An 18,000-nucleotide genomic window follows, 5' to 3' on the forward strand; every position below is an offset into this window, starting at 1 on the left:
GTTTTCTGAGAATAAGTTATAGTGCATAAACATATTGGTTTTAATGTCACAGTAGGCACCATGTACAATAATCTGAAAATTATCCATATATGAACAGGTATATACATAGGCACTTATTCAACTGGAACACAGGCTTACAGGGACCAGACAGTCTAGAGGAAGTCATGCAAAAAGGAGAAATGGACATTCTTATTTTTGGGTTTGGTTTTTGAGAGTAAGCTTATGCAAACATTCACTGTTTGTGCATTGATCACAGTGAGGTTGGGCCATATAAGGAATGAAATGTGTCGAAGATGTGAAATGTAACTTCCTCCTCTCTTAGAAAATGTAATAAACAGCAACAGCTCTGTTAGAAAGAAGGAACAGGCCTTCTTGCTACTGTGGATATTTTCATACAATTTGAAGTGATAAAACTATGTTCAAGGTTTGTTGAAAAGTATTTTTGTTAAAAGAATTTAGCAGCACATTAAAGGACAGGGTAATGTTTTAATTATTTATTTGAATTATTATTCATCAGCCTTGCATGCAAATAAGGATCATTATACACTACACTATTCGACCAAGTTACAACAATAGGTGATCATTTAGAAGTGTGTAGGTGTGAGATTGCGTGGATATTGACTGGATCAAATTAAACAGTGCAATTGTCAAGATCTGTCTGTGTTGTGTTTTGTCTTGTCGTTTTCTGTCTTTGGTTTCCTGTTTTGTTTTGAAAAGTGTTCACCTCCTGTTTTGCCTGTTGCTTTCTGTCTGTTTTGCCTCCCTGATTACCAGATTGTGTTCTCCTGGTGTCCCTGTGTTTTCTCCTCCCTCCTCACCTGTGTCTTGTTTGTATGATTAGTCTTGTGTGTATTTAAGTTCTGGTTTTTCTGTCTGTCTTTGTCGGTTCGTCTTGTGAAATTACTTGGTCTGTGGTGAGTGTTCTGTTCAGTCTGCGTTTATAGTTTAGCCTTGAAATAAAGGAGTTATGTTTGACACTTTAATCTGCATTTGGGTCCTGCTTCCTACACACACCCTAACAGCAATCAAGTTACAACATATGGTGTGCTCATTAAAATATGTATATATGCTGCAACGCCTCCTACACAAGAGTTCCTCTAAGTGGCTGCCTTACCCCGAGCTGTCACCTTGTGATTTCTGCATTTTGCTTTCAACATCCCCCTCCTTGACAGTTGCAGTGGTACAAATTGTAACTAGTCAGCCAGAAAGCAAAAAAGTTTTCAATAAATGTCTATGTGCTCAGAATATTTTACACGTTTAGTTTTTCCATGGGAATAACACAATGGACTGGATCATTTTCATACTTTTGTCAGGTAAGACAAGTTTATACTTTCTGATTGTGTCTCTCTTTATAGATCTTTAAGGCAGCTGTTAAAACAATCCTGTCATTTAATACATTGTTATGTTCCTACAGCATGCTGAAATCATAGAAATGTATTATAATATTTATGTTATTAGTAAAAGTGAACAGGGTGAAATGATGAATACCTCCTATATGAATAAAGGGCATCATTAATAGTTATTATTTCCATAATCTTTTTAGATTAACTAATCGTTTAGTCTTTTAAAATGGCCACATCCCAGTTCCTAAAAATCTACTGTTATGTATTAAAGTGTCTTGTTTTGTTAGTCCAAAACCCAAAGATATTTATCTGATGATATAAAAAAAAGTGTTACTTTTACCAATGAGTTGGACCTTTAAGCTGCTAAATCTAATTATGCATTTATAAATTAACATGACTTGGGGGGGTTGAGATAAAAGGTGTACATTTATCTACACTTTTAATCTAGAATACCAGAAAATAAATTCACAAAAGCAGGTTAAACAGAAGCTTAAACTTCAGTCCAGCTCAATAAGGAACACAATGAATCCACCAGTTAAAACAGAAGTCAAAAAGTCCAAGCAACGTATCCATTTGTTAAAACTGGAGCTAGAAGTTCAGTCAGGAAGGTATGAGAAGCAGGACAAGACATAATGAGCAAATTATTCAAATGATGTAATAAAAATATGCAATAAAAACAACACTACATTCTCAGCAGGGGGTAGGAGGGCAGGGCCACTTCCTACTGCCACTTTACTGACAGCTTCTGCTTCTGGTGGTACATAGAGAGATCTGTTTATATTTATTGAGTGACAATCTAACATTTTTAATTCACTAAATTAATTTCTATTCTCTCACAATGCTGTATTTTAACACAACCGAAATGCATAACATATATTGCAGTATTTGTGTCATTCTGAAGTCAAAGACTGCTGTTACCTACTAAGGCTGTAGTGGTCACAAGAAAAAGCAGAACCTTACTTATGGTGATTCAATGTGATACAAATGATATGGGTTATGGTTAGAAGCTATTACAACAAGACTATGATGTTATTTCGTCAGACTTTTGAATGTACATCATAATCAAGAGGTTAGGGTTAGCCTGAAGTTTAACACATCAGAGAAGTTAAAGGTGGGGTAGGTAAGTTTCAGAAACCGGCTCGAGATACACTTTTTGTTATATTCCATGGAATGCTCTTAACATCCCGATAGCAATGAATATCTGAAGTGCTTTGACAAAAAAATCCATAAAAAAACGTCATCTGTGGAAGCCGTAGTACTGTAAAAAGTACGACCAATCATTTGGCCTACCTGCCTGTCAGCCTTCCATCGGTGCACAAACTTATCTCATGCCCTCATTGGTCATGTGCGCGTTCGTGTCAAGCCCCCAGGAAGTGCGCCGGAGTCTGATGAAAAATATTCGTGCTGGTCAAACGGCGGTACTACACTTCCTCTTGGTTGCTGGGCCCGGAAACACTTTTTCCCATTGACTTACATGGGGAAAGAGTGGTCTGTAACTCGTTGGATAATTTGTTTTAAACTAAATAAACTACCCGGTATGAACGTTTGTATAGCCCTTATTAAAAACATTCGTTCCTCAAGTTGTAAAAATGTGCTAATAACGTTATTCTGAGAGTTATTTCCCTCTGCATTATGAACGCGCATCTAACCCACGGGACTGCGCCGCCCGGCACGTTCATGTTACGTGTTCAGTACTACATGAGTTTCTCTTTACCCATGGATGCACAATAACAACGGACCCATATCGCCTTACTGCCAGCCCACGGAGCTGAAATAATAGATATATTGCACATGTTTGCTGTAATTCATCATTTGTAAAATATGATACTACATGGGCTGTATGATGTAAATCTTGTACCGTAAATGTTGTATTAAATAAAGTTAATATTACCGACGTAGATTAACGTTCCTGTAGCTTCTTATTGCACTTGCACATGAATAATCACAGTTATCCTTCTACTCCATCACATTTCAAAGATGGAGGCAATAGGCTATTGTTATTTTAACTCCACCACAGTAATCCATCATCAGCTTTACTTTTTAGATAAAGTTTTAACTCACAATTGATCATAACAGGCTTCAACATATACATTTTTATATATTACCAAGTGGTTTCATGTACAACCCACACAAGTATCATGCTAAATGAAGCTCTGTTGCTTGGATATCACTAGATCCTGATGTCAGCGTAATATAAAAGTACATAACAATTGATGTGTAATTTAGCATAATTTACTAGCTAGCTGCTAACTGCCGCCTCGTTAATATAAATCCAGTACCATGCTGTCATGAACGCGCAGTGCTGTTACGTGTACGCAAATTCACGTGCTTAATGTGAACGAGTCTTTTGGGCGGCGTGGTTAAAGTTGCTCATGCTGGCCCAATCCCAAACCACTCCCTCGACCCTACCCCTCCGTGATGGAGTGAACTCCGTCTGTAGCCACACTCGCAGCTCAACGAGGCTCCCTCCTGTCAGATGGAGGGAGTAAATACAGCAGCAAGCTTTGGGACGGCCTCCCCTCTCTCCGGCAGAAACAGGAAATGCCGAAACTGTATCTAACAACGGTTTCAAATCAGCATCTCTTAGACAAAAAGTTTAAATGAATAATAACTCAAATAAAACTCCAAACATCTTTCATTGTGTTTCAAAGCTCTTTTAGTTTTAAACCTGATGTTTATAAGCTTCTTAGTTTTTGCAACGGTCTGTAAATATACACAACTTTATAATAAAATGCACACATTTACCTTTTTCTAGACTAAACACAGGTATGATCCTAAGTTAAAAACATATGAGGTCATCATGAGGTTGTTAACATTGCAGTTTATCAGTGGATATTTGCTGGAACTACTTGTACACAGCGTGTTTCCTGACGGACACACACAGCGTGACTCCGGTCAGGTAGAGACCTGTCTCAAGTCAGCACCGCTGCAGACTCGCTGTTTGAGGGATTGATAGCCCACTCCCTCTCCACACCGCTCCACACTCGTTGCTTTGGAACAGCCCTCAATATGGCGGAGCCTCCGCGTGAACGCGCAAACGGAGGGGTAGGGTGTAGGGGGCGGTTTGGGAATGGGCCGCTCTGAGTGCACATACGGGTACTTCTCAGGCATGCCGGGTAATCTGTGACGTTTCGCTCTCTCAAAAGTTGGGTCATTTGTCATCATGCGCAAATGAGCAACTCTCATAGGAATGAATGAGGCCCGCCTCCCACGCTGTATCCAGTTCTTATTATACATCCATGGTTCGTGTGTGTTGGAGGAGGGGCTCTGTAAGGAAGTGGCAGATTTTCTCCGGTGGTATATTTTCACATTCTAGACTCGAGCTGGTTTCTCCAAAATTACCTACCCCACCTTTAACACATGCATAAGATCAGAGAAGTTAAGGTAGTTCAACACATTGTTTCTATTTGTATTCATCTCTTGTAAACTTGAGAAACCATGAGGAAGTAATACGCCAGTGAGTACAATTGTACAGAAAACCTCATGTTGTGGCAAAAAAGGAAAAACGGAAGACTTCATTTGTGAAATGCAAATCTGTCGAAGTCAGGAAATGTAAAATGAAGGGTCAAAATGAAATATCGACCTCATAGATTGCACTATACTGTAGTCTCTAGGTAGTGTCAGTTATTTATTTTAAACAGTATTGAACTACAATTTAAGGTCCTCTAAATATGACTATAACTCACTGTGAGTTATAGTCACATTTAAGGATTACTTCATTTTATGCTCATGTAGAAATTATATTTTTAAACATAAATCATTTCTTTGTGTCTTTATCTTTACTTTTTGAAGTAGAATTTATTTGTAAATGTATGACACTGACGCTCCCTGGTGGTTTTTGTTTGTTAACATAGCATATATAAATCCACATCACTTTTACATTTAGGCTACTAAAGGCAGCCGAGCTTTAGTCAGACCAACTTAATCAAGTCAAAGTTGAAGAAATGGGTCCAGTCGAATCTGAGGAAAGAGTGAGAGCATACCGAGTCCTAGTGTCCTGATTATGATGTTATTCCATTGATTTCATGCATAATCACACCCACACAGTGGTGATCACAGCCTGTTACTGTAAATGCAGGCAACAGACTAGTTGCAACATAGGTATATAAATAGAAAATGTAGCAATATTAAATGAAGGTCAATGACCAAAAACACTTCCTTCCTATACGTAAAACTCAAGACTAAGACAATTCAGAGTCCAACATGCATCAAAATGTTAAAAAAAGTGGTTTTGAGACCAAACCGGCCTCAACGTCTTGGAAAGCAGCACATACAATACATGTTTCTATTGGCTATATGCAAAACAAGTGTTAATGTCACATTAACATTCTTCATTTAGTGGCTTTGATTTCGTTGTTCTTTTTTCTTCTCGTTCCTCAGTGTTAAAAGCTGCACTTTGTTTCAACATCGATCCTGTGGCTTGGAAGACCCTGACGTACTCTTACGAAGGTTTTGGGTACCAGGTGGTGCAGAGGCCATCAGAGTAAGTCAAAGCATGGATGTTGTTGTGGAACATGGGGCTATAAGGCAGAATATGTTCTAGCTTTTCCATCGTGTGTATCTCACACTAATGCTAAATCTCAAGTAGCATTTTAAATGTTTTCCCATTTAGCTACACTGCTCGGTTACATGTCTGTCTGCTTGTGTTTCCTCAGCTTGCTGGTCAGTGCTCCTCTTGCACAGTCGTCTCCCACAGAAAGGGGGACAATATTTAAATGCTCTGCCGAAACTGAATCATGCAGTCCCCTACAAATTCCAGGTAAGAAACTATCCAAACGCTTCATAAATATTAAACTCAAGTATAAATAGTATATTTTTTAATAAGGATTCTCATTGGCTGTTTACAGAAACGAATAACAAGAAACAAAAGGTTGGTTATTGAATCTCAAAAGCAGTTTTTCATCCAGTTTTTCCGAAAAAGATGAAGTCATCAAGCAAAACATAGAATTTCTCAAATTCTATTTTCTGCTTGATCCGGAAGGAGTTTTGCTGAAGTTTCAGAATCAGAATCAGAATACCTTCATTAGTCCCACAGAGGGGAAATGTGCGTTGTTACAGCAGAAAAAGAGCCACAGACAGCTTAATGTTATGTTACATGCATTAAAAAGTACTAAGTTAACAAAAAGTTATGATATAATAAAAAATTCAAAGTTACACAATTTACAAAATACACATCCTATAACAGTTTTTAGTATTTAGCAGCCAGGTATATATTGCACAGTTATTAACGGCATATATATATATATATATATATATATATTAGTGCTGTCAAAATTATCGCGTTAACGGCGGTAATTAATTTTTATAATTAATTGCGTTAAAATATTTAACGCATTTAACGCATGTGCAGAATGGCCCGCCCCATACGTGCCACCAGTGGCAGCGCCAGGGTATGGCTGGGCAGACCCGGCGTCATGGGCGGGCCCCATGGGGCCGGGCCCGCCCATCCAGGATTTGGGCCCGGCCATCCAGGATTTGGGCCCGCTGTTTTAATCAGGGCAATCAATTATTATGTTCAGTGGCGGCGCCAGGGTATACTGGGGTAGGCTACACCCATACCAATAAATGGCTTGGCTCCACCATGAAAAATGATATTAAAGAAAGCAAAATAAAGTCTGCCAACTCGCGCGGAGTAAATTGCACAGACAGCAGTTAGTAAGATTGATTTCAGTAGCCACGGTTTTGAAAACTTTTGTCACGTAGTGATCGTCTTCTCAATAGAACATCTTTGATAACGGCGTGGTGTTGTTGCAGGTGTTGTTGATGATTGATAGGTGTGTGGGTTGTCTTTCATTTTGACATGCAGAAAAATGTTATAATAAACATACATACATGGATTTAAATGGATATATCCGCCTTCTTTCATTTATCTTTCCATTCCCACAACACTATACATAAATAAATGGCATATTTTGGACATAGTTCGAATGGTGATTAATCATGATTAATTAATTTTTAAGCTGTGATTAATCTGATTAAAAATTGTAATCGTTTGACAGCCCTAATATATATACATATTGCACAAGGTGTGTGTGTGTGTGTGTGTGTGTGTGTGTGTGTGTGTGTGTGTGTGTGTGTGTGTGTGTGTGTGTGTGTGTGTGTGTGTGTGTGTGTGTGTGTGTGTGTGTGTGTGTGTGTGTGTGTGTGTGTGTGTGTGTGTGTGTGTGTGTGTGTGTGTGTGTGTGTGTGTGTGTGTGTGTGTGTGTGTGTGTGTGTGTGTGTGTGTGTGTGTGTGTGTGTGTGTGTGTGTGTGTGTGTGTGTGTGTGTGGGGTTGTGTTCAATTATATTTTTTCAACATGACTTTTTCAATGCAGTGCCAGGATTTGCCGTCAACATGTCTCTTGGTTTAACAATGACAAATGATCCAACCACACACAACACTTTGGTGAGCAAGTAAACTGAAAATCCTTATTATTTGTCATTCTACCAGTTAAATATTTTTTTTCTCTGCTTTACATTTCATTAAAGGACAGCACCGATAGCAACATAATACTCATCATTCAGGACTTTGTCTCTTTCAGGCATGTGGACCAACCATTCCAAGAGACTGCAAAAGTATCACCATGTACAGCGGTATATGCATGCAGATAGACAGATCTAATGGCTTCACAGGTCCTGTACCTTCTACTGCACAAGGTAAATATGGAATAATAAATACGGACACACTAAGACTTGCATAGGAATCGTTGCATTGTAGTAACTTACCAAGAGGCTTTTCTAAAGTGTTGAGCCCTTAATTCATCCTTTTTCCTGCATGAAAACGGACATGTACCCATAAACTATGTTGTAAAACAGGTTAATGAAAGACAAGAACAAATCATGGAAGTATTGTTAGTACACTGCCATTGATAGCATGGGAACAGATACTTATAAATCACTTATTCAGATGTAAGGTCTGTTTCCTTTATGCTGTCAGCAGACACGCTCATAATTACACATACAATAGTAATGTATTATTTAAAGGGGGCCTATTAGGCTTTTTGGGGTTTTCTATTTCCTGTAGTGTTTTAGGTTTGTGTGCATGTAAATGGTCTGCAAAGGCTAACATCCGCAATTTTCTCCAGAGGAAGTTTCTCTCTCCGACTAATTCCCCCCCCCCCCCCCCCCCTCCCGCCTGAAACACCTCCATTGGACTCCTTTGTTTACTTCTGTTACATCATGACATCACTATGTAACATCTGCGCTTCTATTGGCTAGCGCTCCAACACATTGTACATGATAGGCTAAGGGTCGGGACATCTCTAAGCCGCTGACCAATCACAACAGAGCTGGCCAGCTAACCAATCAGAGCAGACTGGGCTCTGGTTTCAGACAGAGGGTGAAAAGAGGTGCTGCAGCACAGGCACTATGAGAAAGATAAAGAGCTTATTATACATTAAATAGGGCCCCAGTTTGCTGCTTTTATCTGACTTAATGTAAAAAAAAAAAATTCAACTCACTTTTAAATTTGTTGAAATCTCTTTGACAGAGTGCCGATTAGCAGATATTGCATTTCTATTGGATGGTTCAGGCAGCGTCTCCAGTCCGGACTTTCAATTAATGAAGAGATTTGTGAAAAATGTTGTCGACTCACTCCTGCCACTTGACACAAGGGTAAGTTTATGTTTACCATATGACAAAATCAGAGAAGTAATTTTCAGAGTTTAAAACCATTCTTAATAATTTCTACAAGAAATTTGACAGGTACATTTTTAAATGTGAGCGTTGACTGTGATATTAACTTGAATTTTTGTTTTTCCTATTTTCACAGTTTTCTATTTCCCAGTTCTCTACTAACCCTCAAGTACATTATTACTTTAATAATTTCATATCTGGAACTCAATTATGGCAATCTAAAGTTGACAACATTAGGCAACTCGGAGGTTCCACTTTCACAGCCAAAGCCATCAAGTTTGTGGTGTAAGTGTCATCATTATGTTGAATTCCCATTTGTGAGCAATGCTTTTCAGAATTCATTTTCTTTTATTGTAAAAATGTATTGAGTCTGTCAAAGCATCAATTGGTTTAGGCATTTTGAATTGTGTGATGGAAAAATAAAAACATTTCTTAATTTGGATCTACAAACACGTTAGAGTAGCTATGTGTTTAAACATTTTGCAACTTTTGCACATTTTAGTGGCAGTGTTTATTGGGGCAGACAAAACAGCAGGTGATTCATCTAGTAAAAAGTATTATAGGTATAACACCTTTTAACTCTTTACAGATGATGAGTCTGAACCTTTTTTTATCAAGTTACTGTAATTTTGTTCAATCACATTTACAGTATATATATTTTTAAAAAGTACTGCAACTAAAATAGTAATCCAAATCCTAAAAGATAAAAAAAATAGATAGCAATTTTTACGTTTCTCAAAGCTAAATAGTAATTGATGATGATTATTAGTTCAGTATTCCTGCATTAAAATAAATTGAAACTGACATCTTCTGTGTAAATTGTTAAAAGTAAGTCATTGTGTTGTCCCAATTTACCATTTCATACTACATAATGCAAAATGAAATTGCATCTTTCTTTTGACAGCAATAATGTTTTCACAAGAAGACAAGGTTCCAGACCCAATGCAAAAAAGGTCTTGATAGTCATCACCGATGGACAATCACACGACACGGTTAATCTCAAATCTTCAGCAGACTTAGCTGAGAGAAACAACATTGTTCGATTTGCCATTGGAGTAAGTTCTTCAGTTCCACTCTGGGATTAAGTTGCGATCCACTCTTTGGCGCAGCACAATATCTCAAACCATTGTTTTTAACATCTCCAGGTGGGGTCCGCATTTGACTCATCTGCAGCAAAACAGGAACTGGATACTATTTCATCTTCTCCCACGAAAAATGTTTTTCGAGTGCAGAACTTTGACGCCCTTGAAAAAATAAGGGCGATTTTGCAGGCCAAACTCTTTGCTATTGAAGGTAAAGTTATGATGGTGAAAATGTCTTTGAAATGTCAACCTGCATACAATTTCAGTCAAAGCAGGGACTTTGATTTGTAATGAATCTGCTCTTTTGAATTACACTGTATATAAGTAGGTATCAGGACATGACTATTGAATCATGCGGCATTGAGAGGTCATTGTGCCAATTCATGTATTATTTCCATTACAGGATCGCAAACAGATGGAGAGTCACTGCAAATGGAAATGGCTCAAGAGGGATTCAGTGCAGTTTATGTACCTGAGGTAATAAGAAAGCACACTTGAAATTCACTGGACGATGCAAACACACAGATGAACACGCCTTTGTATCTTTGTACCTCTTTGTATCAGCGTATGTTGATAGAAAGCAGAATATGCATCATGTTTTTTGGGAGATGTTTGGGACACAAGATACTTACTACTTTAACTTCATTCAATAAGTTTAGCAAATAGTGGAATGTTTTTTTTGGAAAGCCGGTTTAATTTAACATCTGTTTGAATTGAAGGGAGTTCAGATCGGTATGGTTGGGGCGAATGCGTGGAAGGGAGGCTACCTGAAATACTCAATGAGCACACTCTGGAAGACAGGCACATTTGAGGCCAATATAGAGGAAGACAGTTACATGGGTAAGTTAAATACACATATATATATATATATATAAATTCAAAATGTACATCTTGTACTTGTACTGCTCCACTGCAAATGTGTGTCCTCTCTGTTAAGTTATTAATATTATTGTTGTTCATAAGCAATATCAGTCAGAAAAAGGCAGTATTATGTTTTTACAAATGTCTTAACGGAAGCTGATAATAAAGTATCTGTATGCTACTTTCTAGTTTAAAGATTACAATTTTGAATCTGGTGATCTCTATCTAAATTAAGTATTTTTATGTAGAGATCAATATTTTATAAATAATGATCTGTGCATATTCATTTTCTGCAGTGGTAGTTAAAAAAACTAAGATCTGCAAAAATAGACAGTTTTCTCAGACTTTTGACCAATGAGCTTTAATTTCAGGGTACTCCATGGCTGTTGCCAGGACGACAAGAGGCACATTGACAATTATGGGTGCTCCAAGATATAAACACCGAGGAGTTGTGAGGGTAATTTACAACCACCTGAACTACAAAACTATTGACCCCTCTCGATGGCAGGTATGGGCTTATCTTTCAAAATGATCCAACAGTCGTGAAAAAAAGCAATTTCTTGTTTTATGTATGTATTTGTTGCTTTCACAGTTTCAGGTTGGTGAATATTTTGGTGCCGTTGTTTGTGCGATGGACGTGAATCAAGACGTATACTCTGATCTTATCCTCATATCCGCCCCAATGTACATTGACTCTGATCGAGAGGGAAGGGTTTACGTTTGCACCGTATCTCGTTTGGTAAATGACAGTTTCATCTGGTGCCATTGAATTAATCGGTTTCTTTAAATACAATGCAAACATTGACACTCATCCCTATATTTCTACCAGGATGTTGAGTGCCACTTAGATTCTCCATCAGTACTGAGAGGGGATGCATCTCAAAGAGGAAGGTTTGGGTCTTCCCTTGCTGTACTGCCGGATCTGGACACAGATGGTCTTAGGGATTTGGCAGTTGGAGCGCCTTTGGAGAACGACGGTCAAGGCAGCATCTACATTTTCCACGGCGAAGGTGGAAGAAGGAAAAGCATCAGTTCTACCTACACACAGGTGAGCGAGAAACATGACCCAGTAGTTGTGGCTTACACCATATCAAAAACTAATCAAAATGTTTCCATTTATTTAGAGGATCGCTGGCTCTGAAGTCAAGCCAGGACTAAAGTTCTTCGGCATGTCGATCAGTCAGTCGTCTTTTGACCAAAGTAGTGACAATCTGCCCGATTTAGCGGTGGGTTCAAAGGGCAGTGTTGTCTTACTCAGGTAAGTGTAATTCTACTGCAAAGATGAGTTAAGCCTCTTGGTACACATGTTAGCTCTTCACCAGTAAAAGTTTGTATCAGGCAGTTAAGATATGATTTGCTGGACTATTGATGAGAAATACGGAAGTTATCCAACTATGTTTTCCTGCTCCTTCAATTTCCCAGATCAAAGCCTATAGTAATGGTAGAAGCAAGAGTGTCGTTCGGCCCAAGCCAAATCTCTACTCAAAACTCAGACTGCACAAAACCTTTGGCAATCCAAGCTAAAATCTGCTTCAGAATGACAATGCACTCTGAAGTCCAGCAAGGTACCCCATACTCCCCCTTTCCATGCATTTAAATAACTGTTAACATGAATAAACTCTAAATTAAACTCTGATCGTTTACAGCTCAAGCAAAGATTAATTATGTTTTAACACTGGATGCCACCCGCAAAGTCCCAAACAACCGAGCTTACGTTGCTGGGAAACAACGAGAGGTGTCTAGAAACATTTCTCTCGGCTTGACTAGCTCGACATGCAACACCGAACAATTCTTAGTTGAGGTGAGTTGTTAGAAATACAAAATGCTGACAAATGCCATGTTTGATGCCTATGAGTTCAACCCACGCTGCATTGACAAAAAACATTTCATAATAGTGCCCTCGTCTTGCAGGCTTGTCCAGAAGATTCTCTCAATGCGCTGGACAATGAACTCAAATTCACCTTTGAAGGATTGCCGTCTGCCCAAATGCTCAGGCCGAGTCTCGCCCTGCAGGCTCAGACGACAACGTTTCATCGCGTAAGTAAAGGGTTGCTAACACGTCTTACACATGGTCTTCATCGTCTTGTCAGAATATTACTTCAACAATGCTTCAGTGTCCTTCTTAACACCAGTCAATTGTTATTTCATGGATGTCAGACTTTTAAATGTGGCGTCTAATCTTTCTAAACAAACGTGTTTTACTTCATTCTCTCTTCCACAGTTAGGGTTTGAGATCAACTGCGGCACGGACAATGTGTGTGTAGATAACATGAAAGTGGATTTCAACTTTACCAAGTGAGTTACACACGTTTAGCTTAACTTTGGTGTTTTCTGCAAGTGTAAGGAGTGCAAACTAACAATTTTTGTTTTATGTTTGGGTTATACACAGCAGAGATATTTCAGATGTTCTTTGCTGGAAGAAAAAACGAATGGATCTAATAGATGTCTTGTCGCATAATAAATACAATTAATCTTGATGGCTTTGGTGATCCCCTCACTTTTCATCTACTGCCATTAACAGGTCAAGTTTAGAACTATATGGATTCACACCAGAACTTGGACAGACATCCATGGTTCCCAGATGGTTTACTCTCATGATCGTCCCTTTTGCACCATCTTGAGGCTTTTACTTGAAATGCCTCAATGACAGGATGAAATGTAATCACCTCTGGGATCCTTCTTCTGGCGCCATCTTCAGATAAAAATGGAAAAAAATAATCTTTTTTTTATCCTTAACAGCAAGCCAATGTGCTGTCCTGTGCTAATTAAAACATGGCAGCACGGTAACATGACGCTATTAGCTCTAGGTATTGCTGTGCCTCAGCTTCACAGAGCTGCTAGCATACTGTAGCTGTAGACTCTTGGCTGCTTCAAACAGCATGCCTTTTGACTTAAGTAATTAATGTAGCTGCCTGTACAAAGTACTGTTGACTGCACTATGCTTTCAAATACAAACTTTTTGAACCCTCTTGGGTCTGGGTCAGGATAGCCAGAAAAGTATGCTGCTCACTACTAAATGCTACCAGATGCAGTATAACATCCTGCTATTTTTGGCATGCTGCATTTGACAATTAGCCTATCATGTATTGATACATATAGTTGTAATATGATTATTGGAACGCACCTTAACGTAATGTAATCTACCTTCATTTTTCTTTATAATCTGTCAGATCCTCAGAGGTCAAAGTGGGCATTGATGAACTGCTGGATGTCACTGTCTCCGTGGAGAACAGTGGGGAAAACTCTTATAACAGCCGCGTCATTCTCACATACCCAGCTGGACTCTCTTATAGGAAGTTTACAATTCTGCAGGTAATGCATCAAAATCAAATCTGCTTAATTTAATCTCCAGTCATCCCATTCTCTCTTGATTTTGCGATTTTCTTCAATTCTTTTGAACTACAGGGAAGAATTGAGTGCAACTCCTTGGACACTGAAGACGGTTTAATGCGAGGAAGAACAGACTGCACAGTTGACAAGCCTATTTTGAAGAGCAATGCTAAGGTTTGTCTTTTGTACCGAGTGTTGTACTGCTACAGACACAGAATAGGCTATCTGATCTTAATTCAATTCATTTCAGGTCTTATTCATCGTCTCCTATGGGGTTGAAACCAATAGTCAACTTGAAAGGAGGATTTTTGTTTCTGCAAATGCTACCAGGTACTGCTAAGCAACATGCATTATAAGCATACCAACAGGCAAGTGTGCATTAGTGCTTTTATCATTTGGACACATATATTTTTCTCTTTCTCTAGTGGGAATAATCAACACTCCGACTCAAGTGAACTGTACCAAAAGAAAGAGATCGATGTGAAGTACAGCATTTTTGCTACAATTGAAAGGTTTGTGTTTTATGTGAAACTTTTTTAATTTATTATTTATTATTTAAAAAAACTGGCATTTTATTACCTAATATCTATCAAATGTTTAATACGTCTGTTTAGTTCCCTCAGCTACAGCAACTTCTCTCATGGAAAGAATAATTTGCAGAAACCATTGCGGCAATCAATTGTGGTAAAAATATGTTATAATAATACAAGTTATCTATTTGAAATCATAAACTTTAATCCAGACTTTTTCTTAATGCTCATCACAATGATTTGATGCCTACCATGTTTTCTATTCTGCTCTTCTTTTAGGTTACAAATGATATCAGAGCGCTGAATCTCACTGTGGTGATCAGGGTGCCGGTGAAGCTCGGAGATAAAGGCATCTGGGTGGATTCAGGCAGTTTGCAGGTAACACGGAAACTTCTTGTCCTTGAACCCCCATATATCTATCAAAAATAGATTATTTTATACGATACAATAATACTTTAACAGATCAAGTCTGAAATTTGACTTGCATCACAGCAGCTCCATTTGCTAAATCTACATGGACAAATATCAATAATGCAACTAATGCGCCATAAATCGGCTCCATTCCAGATTCCAGACTGCCAAAGACACAGCGATGAAAAACCCACTGTCACAGATTTTGTTGCAGAGATAAAGACAAATAAGTTGGTGGTAAGTATGCCCTTTATGAGTAATTGCAATGTTTTAGATTGATATAACTACTATGGTTTCATTCCACTGGAGTGTGCAGGCCTGAACACAGCTTTCTCTGCTCTCTGTTTTATTTGAATGACCCACAGGACTGCTCAGTGGCCAGCTGCAGAGTGTTCAAGTGCAGTCACTTCATTGGAAGACTGAAGAGCCAAACGTACTACATTTCTGCAAACCTGAGTTCGGCATGGATAGAGCAGGTAATAATGTGAATGTAATGTGAATAATAATAATAATAATAAACTAACTGACTTGTTTATTTTACGTGCTGCATTTGAAACATCTTATAGTATCACATCTGACCAGGTATAAAAGAGGATTACTAAAAGCAGATAATTATTCATTTAAAAAAGTATTTTATTTATTGTTTACTTGACGTTATGAAATGAATATGAACTAAATGATTGCTTCACTATTGACGGTTTTGAGACTGTTACAAATGCTTTTAAATTACCAAAGAAATTAAACTAATGTACTGTGTATAACTCAAATACGCTGTAGTAAAAATAATTGTGTATATAAAGATAGTTTACGTCAAAATATAATTAGGGTTGTGCAACTAAGCTCATAAACCATCTTGGCGGTGCATGTCTCTCAATTCCTAATACTGTTATATTAATATATACAAAAAACCTTCCATATATTGTATGTATGAAAATATTCAAAATGTAAAACCGACTACTTGATTACTGAACCGCATTTTTTACAGGAACGATCGTCCCAAACGATTTGATCCACATTTAATTACTGTTGCTGGCTAAACTGAGGTCAAATGATTCCACAATCAGTATTTTACTAAAAAATGTTTCCCCCTAAACAGATCGGACTTCAATCTGCCAAATTCCTCTTGACCAGCACAGCCATGTTGGAGTACGACAGAAACGAGTACATCTTCTTTACGTCGGGCTCCAACAACAACCCTCCTGTTCGCAAGGTGACTACACGTTTTATCTTTTAAAATGATGTGTGTTTTAAACAAGCTTGAATTAAACCGACTTTTCCCCTCTCAGATTGAGGCAGAGGTAGAAGTGTATCCTGAGCCAGACTTCACCAAAGAGATTGTGGGAGGATCCCTGGGAGGACTGGCTCTACTGGCCTTACTCACCGCTGGCCTGTATAAGGTGAGACCCTGAAGTTCTGAACATAGTTTCAGATTATTATGCAACCAGGCCATTTTGAGTTGTGGTAATATTTTAAATGTGCTGTGCGCACATTTAAAATAAATACGCACATTTAAAAAACGGATCTTAGAACAGCAAACTCACTTGAAATGTTTAAAAGCAAATTAAAAAACTATCTTTTTAACATGGCTTTTAATTTGGGTTAGCTTTCAATTGTCACTAGTATCATTGTCCATGTTTTACTGGATTTCTGTTCTGTTTTGCTTTTATTTTACATTATTTTCTTTTAACATATTATCACTGTAGATGTTTTATCTTGTTCTGTATTCATTTTAATGTTGTTGTTGTGTTTTCTGTAAAGCACTTTGGGCTGCTTTGTGCATGAAAGGTGCTATACAAATAAAGTGTATTATCTGTTCATTCATTTATATTGCATCTTTTATGTAACGTTATTTGTTTCGTACTTTCAGGCTGGATTTTTCAAGAGCAAATACAATGAGATGATTAAAGATGATGCAGCAGATCCTGGGGTTGAAGGAGGCGCACCCGCACCAGAATAAGAAATCATCAGTGCATGTCCCACAGAGACCCACTGTTTTAGTTCTAATACATTCTTAATATTGAGCTTGCTTGTTGCAGCTGACCGCAACAAAACCAAACTGTTTCAACATGTATGTATGTGTGAGTTTCTGTTACCATAACTCAAAGTTGTGCTTTATTTTTTTAACTTTTTGGTATTATCTGGAATGTATGTTTTTTTTTTTATGGAAGAAATATCCGTCATACCATTCTGATGATTATCAGACTTAGGAGGTAATTGTAAGTGTATATATATATATATAGTTTAAAAAAATCTTACACGTTTCAATTGTAACAGTTGAATTAGCAAAGGTCCCTGATATATTAACATGCACCATGTAACAATTACAAGTAGACATCGGTTCTTATTAAGGGGTGAAAACCACATAAAAAAGGTCATAGTCATGCAATGATTAAATTGAATGGCGGGGTGGAATTTAGTGCACTGTACAGCCATGTGATGTAATGTGACAAGAGGCTTTACAAAATGAGATTTGTGTTATCCAAAAAGTATTTTTTTGTCTAAAATGAAACATTCCTTTTATATTTCTGCAAGCTGTGCTGTTGTTAATGTTGATTTTGAACATTATGATCCCCTGGATTCTATTGTTCATCACATATTGTACTGTTAAACTGCTGACATTGAAACTGCAACATTGATCGAAGTATGTTCTACAAAGAGACATTTGTTATACTTCATCAGTATTTATTATGCATGTGATTAAAATGACTTTACTTGTCATAATATTTTAGTAAACTCACACATGACCCATCACCACATTTTCATGTAGAAAGACACAAGAGGTAGAGCGGCATATAGAATATATTAGAACTTCAAAGTTGTCCTTCATT

General features: G+C 37.8%; 1 protein-coding gene across 2 annotated transcripts; it reads left to right on the top strand.

The window, feature by feature from the left end:
- Positions 1–1,114: 1,114 nt before the first annotated feature.
- Positions 1,115–17,909, top strand: LOC117464363 (integrin alpha-X). Of its 2 annotated transcripts, XM_034106743.2 has the most exons (30): positions 1,115–1,313; positions 5,724–5,826; positions 5,999–6,102; positions 7,659–7,729; positions 7,866–7,980; positions 8,813–8,937; positions 9,095–9,243; positions 9,863–10,013; positions 10,104–10,251; positions 10,444–10,517; positions 10,760–10,880; positions 11,273–11,409; positions 11,494–11,640; positions 11,731–11,949; positions 12,026–12,159; positions 12,324–12,466; positions 12,548–12,702; positions 12,813–12,938; positions 13,123–13,196; positions 14,072–14,213; positions 14,307–14,405; positions 14,482–14,561; positions 14,657–14,743; positions 14,846–14,915; positions 15,041–15,139; positions 15,329–15,409; positions 15,538–15,648; positions 16,269–16,382; positions 16,459–16,569; positions 17,040–17,909. In XM_034106743.2, exons 1-30 carry the CDS (start codon positions 1,283–1,285, stop codon positions 17,127–17,129), a joined length of 3,411 nt encoding a protein of 1,136 aa, XP_033962634.1. In that variant the 5' UTR covers positions 1,115–1,282; the 3' UTR covers positions 17,130–17,909. The 2 variants fall into 2 exon arrangements, with proteins under 2 accessions (XP_033962634.1, XP_033962635.1); XM_034106744.2 differs by lacking the exons at positions 1,115–1,313; positions 5,724–5,826; positions 5,999–6,102 and adding an exon at positions 6,188–6,213.
- Positions 17,910–18,000: the final 91 nt, after the last annotated feature.

Source organism: Pseudochaenichthys georgianus, chromosome 19, assembly GCF_902827115.2.
Source record: "Pseudochaenichthys georgianus chromosome 19, fPseGeo1.2, whole genome shotgun sequence".
In the NCBI taxonomy this organism is placed as follows: domain Eukaryota; kingdom Metazoa; phylum Chordata; class Actinopteri; order Perciformes; family Channichthyidae; genus Pseudochaenichthys; species Pseudochaenichthys georgianus.